Source organism: Mytilus trossulus, chromosome 12 (genome assembly GCF_036588685.1).
Source record: "Mytilus trossulus isolate FHL-02 chromosome 12, PNRI_Mtr1.1.1.hap1, whole genome shotgun sequence".
NCBI classification, from domain to species: domain Eukaryota; kingdom Metazoa; phylum Mollusca; class Bivalvia; order Mytilida; family Mytilidae; genus Mytilus; species Mytilus trossulus.
Window position 1 is genome coordinate 36,216,629 of NC_086384.1, and position 14,133 is coordinate 36,230,761.

At 33.1% G+C, this 14,133-nt stretch overlaps 1 protein-coding gene across 3 annotated transcripts in view; it reads right to left on the bottom strand.

Annotated features, from left to right (window-relative positions):
• Positions 1-11,901, bottom strand: part of LOC134691995 (uncharacterized) — a 65,894-nt gene extending 53,993 nt beyond the window's left edge. The window contains exons 1-3 of one of the 3 annotated variants that reach the window (XM_063552315.1): positions 11,746-11,900; positions 8,684-8,805; positions 7,068-7,137 (exon numbers count right to left, since the gene is read on the bottom strand). In XM_063552315.1, coding sequence (XP_063408385.1) covers positions 7,068-7,136 — 69 coding nt within the window. In that variant the 5' untranslated portion in view covers position 7,137; positions 8,684-8,805; positions 11,746-11,900. Of the gene's footprint in view, positions 1-7,067; positions 7,138-8,683; positions 8,806-11,513; positions 11,652-11,745 lie in introns of those variants that run through there. The other 2 variants (XM_063552316.1, XM_063552318.1) reach the window with 2 other exon arrangements.
• Positions 11,902-14,133: the final 2,232 nt, after the last annotated feature.

Consider the following 14,133-nt stretch of genomic DNA (forward strand, 5'->3'; position numbering starts at 1 on the left):
ATGAGAGTTACGTCCCCTTGACGCAATTTCTTTCTTTTACATTTTTCTCAAAAAGTATTCAAGATAGAATTGATTTGAAAACGGCAACATGTACAAGACCAAATGGCAATGATAATAAACATATACAATCATTTTGTTGTTAACCCTTATAAGGAGTTATTTCCCTTGAAAAAATATACACAATTTTTGAAAAATTGTATCTCGAGAACCGGAAGTCGTAAAGACTTGGGACCTACACCAATAATCTTAAGTTCATGTGACCTTTAATTTGCACCCAAGGTCAAAGGTCACCAAGTGCAAAAAAAATTTACGCTGCAATTTCAAGCTTGCATATTAAGAAAACGATAAGAGTTTGCTGCATACTTACAGTGTATAAAATGTTCCTCTCGACAAGCTCTACATTTTATATGATCAGTCCAAAAATGTCCGACTGTCTGTTCAAAAGTTACAACGGGATGATTCTTAAAAATATAGTATTTTGTGTATATCTTTTTGAAGGTAACAGATATCAACCTACTATAAACTGCAAAAATTATCAGTAATTCAAGACCTTCAATTTGAGGTCAATGTCAGGTCATGATGAAATTTCACCTTGACCTTCACAGTATACTATGACCTTGACCTTGTGATATTTGAAAGGTCAAGAGGTCTTGAGTTGAATGGTGATAGTCCGATGTCTCTACGACTTCCGGTTCTCAAGTTCGGTATTGCATCATATATTTGATGATTAATTGTGACCTTGGTGAACATTGAAATTGTCCCAATTTTTTTCTATGATGTTGTCCTTTAACTGTAGATCATTTACCATTTAACAGATTTGAGATATCTGCTGTCGTTTTAGAGATAATGCAGTTTGAAATTTTGCGAGCGGCGGCATGTATTTCTGAATCAACAACAGCTTACCACTTAAAATGTTTAAGAAATTGAAGAGGTTGGCATAGTTATATGTTTGACCAAATACCAAAAACATTCCATGGGAAAAAACACAAAAAAAATCATTTTGAAATTTTCATGTTTTGCATTAACTTTGTAAGTTTCATAACTTCTATTTATATCGTTGATATTGCATCATTTTTGACACTTTGCCAAATGGGGTCAACTGATATATCAAATTGAAGGTCTCATAAAACTCTGCTTAAAAATGAAAATTTTAAACCTCTTTTTCATCCCAGGGGGAAGGGTGGGGTCATTTAGTGCAAACATTCAAATTTTTCAGATGGTAATGTTGTCGCATATCAAATGAAAGAACATAAAGCGTACATTTCAAATTTCAAATTCACGTCCCCCGAAAATTGGTTGGATGGGGTCATTGAGTGCAAAAAAAATTCTTTTACAATTGGGTTGTTGTATATCAAGTAAAAGGTCATGATGTGTACATTTGAAATATCAAATTCCTGACCTCCAAAAATTAGTTGGATGGGGTTATTAAGTGCAAAAATCAAACTTTCTAGAACATGGCGTTGTCGCATATCAAATGAAAGCTCATCTATCCTGTGTTACATACATCATACTTCCGATCTCAAAAATGTAGGCTGATGAGGTCATTAAGTGTAAAAAGTGAAAAGTTTCAGAAGGTATGCTTGTCGTATATCAAACGAAAGGTCGTACAAAGTACATTTCGAAAACATCACTTTTACAGGAAAGACCTTTCAATTGTTTTACAAACAATTGAGATACTAGTTTTTTAAGGTCTTTCCTCTCCGTGAGGAAAGACCTTATTGTTTTTCTAATGTTTTTTTTTCTTTTTTTTCTTCCAGCATTTGTTTGGCTCGCCCTCCTACCGCTTCTATTGGAGTTATCAATACCAAAATTAAACCATCAATAGACCTCAACATGAACTTTTACCAGATGAACTTTTGTAGGATTTCACCTTCCCCTTAAGAAGTTATCTCCCTTTTGTTGATTTTTTTCAACATGGTCCCCCCAAAATGTGTTAAAAGATATCACGACTTTATTTGGACAAAAGGTAGATCTCATCATAATGTATTACCATATGAGGCTGCATAGGATTTCATCATCTACTTTGAGAGTTATATCCCCTTGAATCAATTTCTTTTATTTGCATTTTTTTCAAAAAGTATTAGAGATAGAATTTAATTGAAAATGACAGCATGTATTAGAACAGATGGCAATGTTTATAAACATAAACAATTTATTTGTTATTAACCCTTATAAGGAGTTATTTCCCTTTAGAAATTAAAAATATATTTTCAAAAATTTATATTCGAGAACCGGAAGTCATAGAGACTTGTAACCTTCACCAATAATCTTAAATTCATATGACCTTTAATATGCACCCAAGGTCAAAGGTCACCGAGTGCAAACAAAAATTACGCTGCAATTTCAAGCTTACATATTAGGAAAACGATAAGACTTTGCTGCATACATACAGCGTATGAAATGTTCTTCTCGACAAGCTCTACATTTTATACAATAAGCCCAAAAATGTCCGACCGTCTGTTCAAAAGTTACAACGGGATGATTCTTAAAAGTATAGTATTGTGTGAATATCTTTTTAAAGGTAACAGATATCAACCTACTATAAACTGCAAAGATGATCAGTAGTTCGAGACCTTCAATTTGAGGTCAATGTCAGGTCATGATGAAATTTCACCTTGACCTTCACAGTATAATATGACCTTGACCTTGTGATAGTTGAAAGGTTAAGTGGTCCTGAGTTGAATGGTGCTAGTCCCATGTTTCTACGACTTCCGGTTCTTAAGTTTAGTATTGCATCATATATTTGATGATAAATTGTGACCTTTATGAACTTTGAAATTGTCCCAATTCTTTTTCTATAATGTTGTTGTTCAACTGTATATCGTTTATCATTTAACATATTTGAAATATCTATAGTCCTTTTAGAGATAATGCAGTTTGAAGTTTTGCGAGCGGAGGCATGTATTTCTGAATCATCAAGAGTTTACCACTTAAAATGTCTTAGAAATTGAAGAGGTTGACATAGTTATATGTTTGACCAAATACCAAAAACATTCCATGGAAAAAAACACCAAAAAATCAATTTGAAATTTTCAAGTTTTGCATTGACTTTGTAAGTTTCATAACTTCTATTTATATAGTTGATATTGCATCATTATTTGCACTTTGTCAAATGGGGTCATCTGATATATCAAATTGAAGGTCTCAATAAACTCTACTTAAAAATGAAAATTTTAAACCTCCTTTTCATCCCAGGGGGACGGGTGGGGTCATTTAGTGCAAACATTCAAATTTCTCAGATGGTAAGGTTGTTGCATATCAAATGAAAGAACATAAAGCGTACATTTCAAATTTCAAATTGACGTCTCCAAAAAATTGGTTGGATGGGGTCATTGAGTGCAAAAAATAAATTTTCTTTTAAGGTAGGGTTGTTGTATATCAAATGAAAGGTCATGATGTGTACATTTGATATATCAAATTCCCGACCTCCAAAAATTAGTTGGATAGGGTTATTAAGTGCAAAAATCAAACTTTTTAGAACATGGTGTTGTCGCATATCAAAAGAAAGCTCATCTACTCTGTTCCAAGTATCATAATTCCGATCTCAAAAATGTAGGCGGATGAGGTCATTAAGTGTAAAAAGCGAAAAGTTTCAGAAGGTATGCTGTCTTATATCAAACGAAAGGTCGTACAAATTACAATACGAAAACATCACTTTTACAGGAAAGACCTTTCAATTGTTTTACAAACAATTGAGATACTAGTTTTTTTTTTTTTTTTTTTTTTTTTTCATCCAGCATTTGTTTGACATGGCCTCCCCTCGTTTCTATTGGAGTTATCAAAACCAAATATGGACCATCGGTAGACCTCATTATGAAGTATTACCAGATGAGGCTGTGTAGGATTTCATCATCCCCTTTAGAAGTTATCTCCCTTTTATTGATTTTTTTCAACATGGCCCCCCCTCGTTGTTTTTAAAGATATCATGATCTTATTTGGACAATAGGTACATCTCATCATGATGTATTACCATATGAGGCTGCATAGAATTTCATCATCCCCTTTGAGAGTTATTTCCCCTTGAAACAATTTCTTTCCTTTGATCATTTCTCAAAAAATGTTAAAGATAGAATCGATTTGAAAACGGCAACATGTACAGGAACAGATGGCAATGTTAATGAACATATACAATCATTTTGTTATTAACCCTTATAAGGAGTTATTCCCCTTGAAAAATTGTATACAATTTTTGAAAAAATCTATTTCAAGAACTGGAAGTCGTAGAGACTTGGGACCTTCACCAATAATCTTTAATTCATGTGACCTTCAATATGCGCCCAAGGTCAAAGGTCACAGAGTGCAAAAAAAAATTACGCTGCAATTTCAAGCTTACATATTAGGAAAACGATAAGACTTTGCTGCCTACATACAGCGTATAAAATGTTCCTCTCGACGAACTCTACATTTTATATAATAAGCCCAAAAATGTCCGACCGTCTGTTCAAAAGTTACAACAGGATGATTATTAAAAGTATAGTATTTTGTGTATATCTTTTTAAAGGTAACAGATATCAACCTACTATAAACTGAAAAGATGATCAGTAATTCAAGACCTTCAATTTGAGGTCAATGTCAGGTCATGATGAAATTTCACCTTGACCTTCACAATATACTATGACCTTGACCTTGTGATATTTAAAAGGTCAAGTGGTCCTGAGTTGAATGGTGATAGTCCCATGTCTTTACGACTTCCGGTTCTCAAGTTTTGTATTGCATCATATATTTGATGATTAATTGAGACCTTAGTGAACTTTAAAATTGTCTTAATTCTTTTTCTATAATGTTGTCCTTTAACTGTAGATCATTTATTATTTAACAGATTTGAGATATCTATTGTCGTTTTAGAGATAATGCAGTTTTAAGTTTTGCGAGCGGAGGCATGTATTTCTGAATCATCAAGAGCTTACCACTTAAAATGTTTAAGAAATTGAAGAGGTTGACATAGTTATATGTTTGACCAAATACCAAGAACATTCCATGGAAGAAAACACCAAAAATTCAATTTGAAATTTTCATGTTTTGCATTGCCTTTGTAAGTTTCATAATTTCTATTTATATAGTTGATATTGCATCATTATTTGCACTTTGTCAAATGGGGTCATCTGATATATCAAATTGAAGGTCTTAATAAACTCTACTTCAAAATGAAAATTTGAAACCCCCTTTTCATCCAAGGGAGACGGGTGGGGTCATTTAGTGCAAACATTCAAATTTCTCAGATGGTAAGGTTGTCGCATATCGAATGAAAGAACATAAAGCGAACATTTCAAATTTCAAATTGACGTCTCCCAAAAATGAGTTGGATGGGGTCATTGAGTGCAAAAAATAAATGTTCTTTTAAGGTAGGGTTGTTGTATATCAAATGAAAGGTCATGATGTGTACATTTCAAATAGCAAATTCCTGACCTCCAAAAATTAGTAAGATAGGGTTATTGAGTGCAAAAATCAAACTTTCTAGAATATGGCGTTGTCGCATATCAAATGAAAGCTCATCTACTCTATGTTACATATATAATAATTCCGATCTCAAAAATGTAGGCGGATGAGGTCATTAAGTGATAAAAGTAAAAAGTTTCAGAAGGTATGCTTGTCGTATATCAAACGAAAGGTCGTACAAAGTACATTATGAAATCATCACTTTTACAGGAAAGACCTTTCAATTGTTTTACAAACAATTGAGATACTAGTTTATTCTTTCTTTTCTTATTTTGTTTTGTACAGATTTGGCCCCATCAAACATGTTTTGTACAAATTTGGCCCCATCAAACATGTTATTGTAAAGATTTGGCCCCATCAAACATGTTTAGTAAAGATTTTGCCCCATCAAAACATGTTTTGTAAAGATTTGGCCACATCAAAACATGTTTTGTAAAGATTTGGCCCAATCAAAACATGTTTTGTAAAAATTTGGCCCCATCAAAACATGTTTTTGTAAATATTTGGCCCCATCAAAACATGTTTTTGTAAATATTTGGCCCCATCAAACATATTTAGTAAAGATTTGGTCCCATGTTTAGGGTATCTTGAAATTTTTTGACAGCTTCCGAATTGCTAATTTTAAACCTTTTTCAGCTGGAGCTTTAAAATTCTGGACCCAAAATTTTTTACAGTGTAATTCCCCCCCTCCTTTTCCCTACTTGCAATTTGAGACATTAAACATGGAGAAATAAATTTGGAAGGGGTATACAATTTTATGGCAAGTAACCCACTGTCAACACTAGCATGACTAGGGACTATATTTGTGAACAATGAAAATCAAGGGACGACAATTGTGGTCTCAGACCTAGTGACTGACTACTGAAATGATGAAAGTTATGTACTAGACCTTATACTTATATTTATACTGCACTCGTTCTATTTGAGCAGTCAAAATGCGTTGAAATGTATATTTCTATGTCTTATACACAAAATTATATTTAATTACTCACACGACCTCTTCAACCTGTTCTACCAATGTAAACAACGATGCGTTGAACAACTCAAAACATGTTTCTTTTACAATTTTTAGAAAACCATAATATTTCACTTGTTAATATTTTTGTTTGAAACCTATAAATAATTTTGTTTTATGTTTATTGTTGATATTTTAGTATTTTTACAAACGCATTCTTTCATCATCGATTGTGGTTTTTAACATGTTATGTACATTTCATCATGTTGAATATTTCTCCGCCTGTGTGATTGGAGGCCTTTTTGAAGGGGGATTTTTTCCAATATTTAAATCAAATATATAACATTAACATACTAAACAACATTTGAAAATCTTTTTTTTTTAAATTGCAGTTTACATGGTATAACATGTATAAAGACAATAATAGTGCATTGACTTGTCATATCAACGATGTAAGGATTCAGTCAGAAACAAGAAAAAGGTCAGCAGAGCCTCGCATTTCCCCGTTTCTTAGCCTCATTCTTATATCGTTAATAAGTCAAGTCGATGCACTATTATTGTCTTTATATAAAATTGAAAATGGACAGGAATGTGTCAAAGAGACAAGATAAATTGAGATCATAAAATTACTTGTATGTATTACATCTAATTTCATTAAATTTAAGTGAGTATTTACCTGATTTCTTGCCCTTCGTCTTCGTCTGTGATAAGGAAGACCGAAACAATTTCTTCTCGATTTTGGCATCCTCAAAAATAAAAAAAATAGAAGTTTTATACACATGTACAGCAACCAAAATTTTCACATTCATTTGATTGTTGTTCGATTGACTATTATTTGCTTAATGCTTATAGGATTGTTTGAAAAGCAACATCAACTCTCGATTTAAATCAACAAGGCAATGCCTACAGCCATGACAGTGTCATGGCTGTAGGCATTGCTAGTGTTGGATAATCGGTTGAAATTACCAACCGATTATCTATTACAATCGGTTGACAGCAACCAACCGACTATCGGTTATAATCGGATCATAATACCTTGCCCTTTTTTTTTAAAGGAAATCATGTATTTAGTCTCATTGTACATGTCTTATGTGTACATGGTGTACATTCAATATCATTGCAGAGTTTATATATTCATATTTGATCTTTTGTTTCCTTTTCATATTCTTGTGTACTAAATTATAATCCTGGTACCTTTGATAATTATCTATTCAGCAGTTAAAACAATGAAATGTCTTGATAAGAATCAAGATTCATATTGAACATATTTTATCTCATAATTACAACATTTATAACCAACAGTGACACTTACATTTCTAAATTTCAATGGTGTAACTCACAAAACAATTTCAATAACCTAATAGCTGTATGAACATTTGAATGCTTCTAATTAGGAAAAGATATATAAAGTTTTTAATTTTTAGAAATTTAAAATTAACACAAAAAAATAAAATAATGCATTTGCATTATAAGATATACAGTATACAAAGGGTATTAAGCCATTGTCTGTTAATTCGTGAAGAACGCTTTTTTTCACTCTTGTGATCATTAATTTCTGTCAATTGTGTCATTCGTACGTCTGAACTTATAATTGTAAGAATGCGGAATTATTACATAGTTGAACCGTATCCGATTCGTGATTCTTATATTTTTATAAATGGCGGACAAATTTCGGAAAATTTACAACAATAAACGATGTTTGGCAAACAATTTGGAAAGGAATATTATGACGTTTTTGATGCAACACATGGATAAACATTTCTAAAAGGCAATTTGCAACACGTTCTAATGAAGCAACGAAATTATTTTGTCTAAAATCAGAATGATTTGTACCGCTCTCAAGTAACAAGTACCGGTAATGAAAGAAAGTATTTCATACAAAGTTATTAATGTTAAATAACCTTCCATCAATCTGCAAATGCTTTTGTCACGTTTATAAAGAAGGAAATTGGTTTATTCTTTAATTATTGGATGTTTGACATTGTTACTGTCATCGACTGGTTAATATTGTTTGACTGCGCATATAAAATGCAAACCGTAAAACAGACCGGAAGTTGACAAGCTAAAGGTCCGGAAATTTAAAACGACAATCGATTGAACAAAATCCCAATCGATTATCGACATCGCAAGGCCCAACCAACTGATTTCCGACTTATTCCGATCATCGGAACAACACTACATGACAGTATAGCACATGCTGATTTATCAGTAATTAATTAGGGCTGAATTGCTCATATCATTTATAATTAATGTTTAGAATGTTTTCCTAGTTTTGCAATCAGTATTATTTACCTGACTAATATCCTTAGAATAAGAAAGGATTTTCCATCTTCAAGGACATGATCATGATAAAAATGTACCAATAAAAACTAAAGATAATGAAGACATCTTGGATTGATTCATGTTCATGAAATCTGAAAGTATAAAAAATAAAACAGATTACAGCTTTGAAACAAAGTACTAATTAACAGTTGGTTAATGTTGTTGTATTTTTGCAGTGTAATTTATATACATGTATATTTAATATTTGTTTTTTTTCTATTCATAATTTTTACACAAATTAGATATCATGAATTTTCTTGTTTTAATAGACCACTTTCGAGTTCATCCATCACTGGAAAAAACTCGTCAATTATACGCGTCTTTATCACCGTCATTTGTGCGTTTAGGGGCGTCGTCACTTCCATTCCAATGTTGAGCGAGTGGTTGGAAAACTATAATTCTATATTGTACCAATTATTCGGCAAATTGAATTCTCAAAATTGACAACCAGCACTGCTGTCATTAGGGAATTGTCATTAAGTACCTACAGAACAACCATTATTTCTAGTTTATCCTACACAATGATGATCACTAAGACGCTTGATGAATGTAAATAGTGCAGGGATACAGGTGACCCCCTCTATCTGGTAAATGACGTCATAAAGGTGTGTATAATTGACAAGTTTTTTCCAGTGACAGATGAACTCGAAATTGGTCTATTATTTTACATGTTTTACATTAGTGGTTTTAGGGGCTGTGTCATTTGGTACGCATATAAGTTAATGGAAAGCAATTGTATCCAAAAAACTCCAGTTTAATTATTCATTGCATGCATGGACATAGCGACTATTTCATGTGCATTCCAACATACTTTTACTCAAAATTGTATATTGTGACTTTTTTCCTGCGACCCTTTTTCTTCTGACATTTTTTCCTGTTACTTTTTTTCCTAGGTATTTTGTGACTTTTTTTCCTGTGACTTTTTCCATTTATTGGATAGAAAATAGATTCAATGCAAAATATTATTTGTCGCCAGCTGGTGGATTCAACATGTTCAATGCAAAATATCATGAATATTATGTGTCGCCAGCTGGAGGATACAATGCAAAATATTATTTGTTGCTAGCTTGGCGAACAGGATGAAAAATATATTTGCCCTGACGAAAATCTGGTCGCATAGGGCGACCGTTATGTTTAGACACTCTCAGATAATTCTGACTTTTCTATGTCAGAGTGCCATAAAAAAAAAATAGTAACATAATTCAAAAAAGAGTTTGGTGATTGGGGTACCATCATGACAAATACAGGTAAAAATTCTTGCAAAACAGTATAACTTTTTGGTAAATGACAATAAAATGAAGACTTTCTTTTAGCATGTCATGCATGTTTAGGGGTAGTCCGAGATTACTCTGACATCCAACTGCTGTTTTGCCAGACAAGCTGGGGCTGTGGGACATCAGAGCTAGTCCTGTATCAAAAAGTGGATATTTGCCCACCCAAAATGGATGCGCTGATTCGTCGCTTCTTGTGACGACTGAGGGCCTTGGAATTATTTAAATCAGGCATCAATCGGTTTATTTTTCATTAATTTCTTCATTTTTGTAAGTTTCACTTACCTGCTAACCTTTATTTTCTCATAATAAGACAATTTTCACAATGACCCATCGATCTCGGCATTTTGCCTTTCATTTTCAAAGATTATCACGTGACCACGAGAAAACAGTGATGATTTATGCAAATGACCATAATGTAACACCTTGTCTATCATTTACGATGCAATTTATCTAAATGTCTGAGAGCTTCCGATTATAACATGGTTGGAACTAAATGCTTCATACCGATATCCTGTAAAGGAGGTGAAAAATCGTGGTTGGCTACTAAATGTTAAACATCAATCTCCTATAAAGGAGGTGAAAAATATAATATAGTCTGCACTAGAAGCGACAAAGTAGCGCATCTATTTTGGGTGGACAAAGATCCACTTTTTGATATGGGACAAGCTCTGGCGTCCCACGGACCCAGCTTGTCTGGCAAATAGCCGTTGGACGTCAGAGTAATCTTGGACTAGTTTAGGGGATAAAAGATTGACCGATTTTGACAAATCACATTAAATTCAGTCCAAAAACATCAGTAACAATTATTATTTCACACTTAAACAAATCAGATTTTGGTAGATCAAGGTAAAATTTTAACCAAATTGGATGCTTACAGTAGGAAGCTGGCGTCCCACGGACCCAGCTTGTCTGGCAAATAGCCGTTGGACGTCAGAGTAATCTTGGACTAGTTTAGGGGATAAAAGATTGACCGATTTTGACAAATCACATTAAATTTAGTCCAAAAACATCAGTAACAATTATTATTTCACACTTAAACAAATCAGATTTTGATAGATCACGGTAAAATTTTAACCAAATTGTATGCTTACAGTAGGAAGTAGTCCAAATAATTATGACGTCTTGAAAGGCTATTATATTTTTTTTCTTTGACGCCTTACTTAGTCAAAGTAAGGCGTCAAAGAAAAAAAATTATAATAGCCTTTCAAGACGAAGTAAGGCGTCAAAGAAAAAAAATTATAATAGCCTTTCGAGACGAAGTAAGGCGTCAAAGAAAAAAATTATAATAGCCTTTCAAGACGAAGTATTAAAGCCGTCAAAGAAAAAAATTATAATAGCCTTTCAAGACGTCATAATTATTTGGACTAAGTAGGAAGTAAAATAATACAAAAGCACTTCACTTCAAATAATCTAATTGTATTTTTCTTGCTCTAGCTGATGTATTTTTTTGCAAGATAGATATGATCATTAAAACCGTATTTTACTCTGAGATTACTTTGTTTGGTAAAATAAAAACATGCTGTTACCCTATAAAACTTGCTTTTCCTTACTCTGTTACTGACATTCATATTGAATCAAAATGATGGCTTTGTTTTGCATAATATGCAACAAATAAACTGTTGTAGGAGTACACCGATGCGAATTTGAGGACGATTTACGGCGATAGCATCCTCAACGCCAACGTGGTGGTCAGGCGTGTACCAGCGGCCATTTTGAATAATCAGAAATTTTACATTCTGCGCTTTAAAATATCCTTACCGTGTAGTATAAACAATTGATCTATAAAATGTAATGAACTGCATAAATCATCTCAAATCTGTTAAGATGACAACATAGTGGGAAGTCTGTTTAAACAGTTCAGACAGTAAACTTAACAAACATGATGAAGGTAGGATTCCCACAGGGGAAAGTATCGTAGATGATTGAATTAGTTTCTCACTAATCTTCCTCCTTAAGGTTGGAGAACCTCATCTTAAGAAATTCCACGTGAGAAATTCGTATTAAAGTTCACGCCCATGAAGTATATATAACGCGTCCACGATCACATTACATGTAACAGGGAATGTTATGTCATTAGTATAACATACAGTAGTTTTCGTCAAAGTAGTAACGCCAAATAGAAGACTTAAATTTCGACTCTAAATTATATTACGGTAACTCATATATTGACGTCCCACGATGAATATGATGACTCCCTGACGCAGGTCTGGAACTTTTTTGCCGATTTCGTATGCTTTTCATGTTACATATCTCCAGAAATTTACAGAGATACATGCATTAGGTTAAGACTTTTAGTTAAAACAAACTTGAAAAGGGGGGACGAAATTGAGATACCATTGAAAAAACAAATAAATTGACAACGTGACGATGGCAAAAAATGAAAAAGACAAACTGTAACAGACAAATAAAAGTACACAAGAAACAACATAAACTCAGTTCAGACTAAGCTAACACGAACTCCACCAAAAAAACTGGGGATGATCTCAGGTGTTCCGGAAGTGTAAGCAAAATCCTACTCCACATGTGACACCTGTCGTGTTGCTCATGTTATTACAAACCCGGTATAGTATAATTCAATAGGTCACATTCATGAAAAGGGAAGGGGATTGTAGTTACGACGTATGAAACAACTTGTAGTATATTTTTGTAGTTTAACGAGTAAAGTTGTATGCAATTTTGCCAAAATTGACGATATGCATGATATCGCCCATTTACTGTAACTTAACCTCAAATTTTGTTTTAAAAATTCCGAGACTGAATAATGGCAATCTGTTTCCCTAATGGCATGCTAATATAGAAAAATGAATTTCTAAAATATATAACTAGCATTAACAAAGAAAAACAACATTTGATTCTTAATATTATTTTAAAGAAATCAATTTCTGATATTAAAAATTCAATTACTAATATTAAAAAAAAAAAATCTTAATATTAAAAAAATAATTCCTAATAAAAAAAATGCTTTATTAATAACATTTAAATGAATAATTGATACTGGCTCTTATTGTTACCTGTGGCTTGCCACTAATCTTATCAAGGCAATATCAATATTGTAGCCAGGAATATGACAGTTAAGCTCCTCACAAATACATCTTAAGGAAGCTGGACATTTCTCGAAATGGGTCTCAACTTTCTTTAACAACAACATGCGACAGGTTGGTTTTGAAAGAGAGGTACAATCATGGGGTAAGTATATCTAGTCAAATTCCAATGGTCAGTGGAGTGTATCAAGGTTCATTTCTGGATCTTTACTTTTTCTAGTGTTAAGCTTCCAATCATCCAATTGTACACTTTCCATTTCTCGTGTCTCAGAATTCGAACAACGCTTGTATACGGAGTTTATATATACCAGTTGATATTCAAGGGCTTGTATTTCCTATTATGATTTCCTTCATAGAGGGTTACTAAGCTATCAAACCAAGAGTTCCAAGTGGTAAGTAGGATGAAGTTGAAGTTTGGCAATATGATATATTCACTAAATCTGTAGATTCAAACCCTTGGGTCATAAAGGTCAAGAGTCTTTTGAATGGACTTGGAATGTCTTATATCATCAATAACTTTAATTATGTTAAAGTTAATTTAAATTATATTAAACACAGAATTTATGACCAATGTTTGCAAGTTCAAAATGAAAAAAAATATATATAACAATCTAATAGGGCTTGGATTATCTCGCCCTTTATTTAAATAATTTCAAATACAAGTTATTCTGTTCAGCTAGCTTTTCAATGTCTTTCACTCGCTGTTCTGAGTAGAGAAAGTTCCTCTTATCTCTGATATCTAACCAATGGTCATTGCTTCGCTTGACATCCTTATAGAAGGCTTCATTGACGTGTTTCTTTGTCAGTCCTGGTTGTTTTAATGTGTCACAATTTGCTCTCAGTATTGTTGTTTCTCCTTTCACTTCTATCAGGTAAGTCTTTTGTGGAAGGTTTTGTGTGATTTTCTCCCCCTTTTTGTGCTTGCAGCATTCCTTTCTTTCTCTACCAGTTGTCGATGTACCCTCGGCACCAATAGAGGAAGCGGGACCTTTTGGCAATGATATGGCTGTTGGTAGTGGAAGAGCTTCATCTTTCTTAGAGATTAGCTCAGCCGGTGCGTCCATTGCCGAATCTGTTTCTATTGGTTGAGCGGCATTGCCTAGCT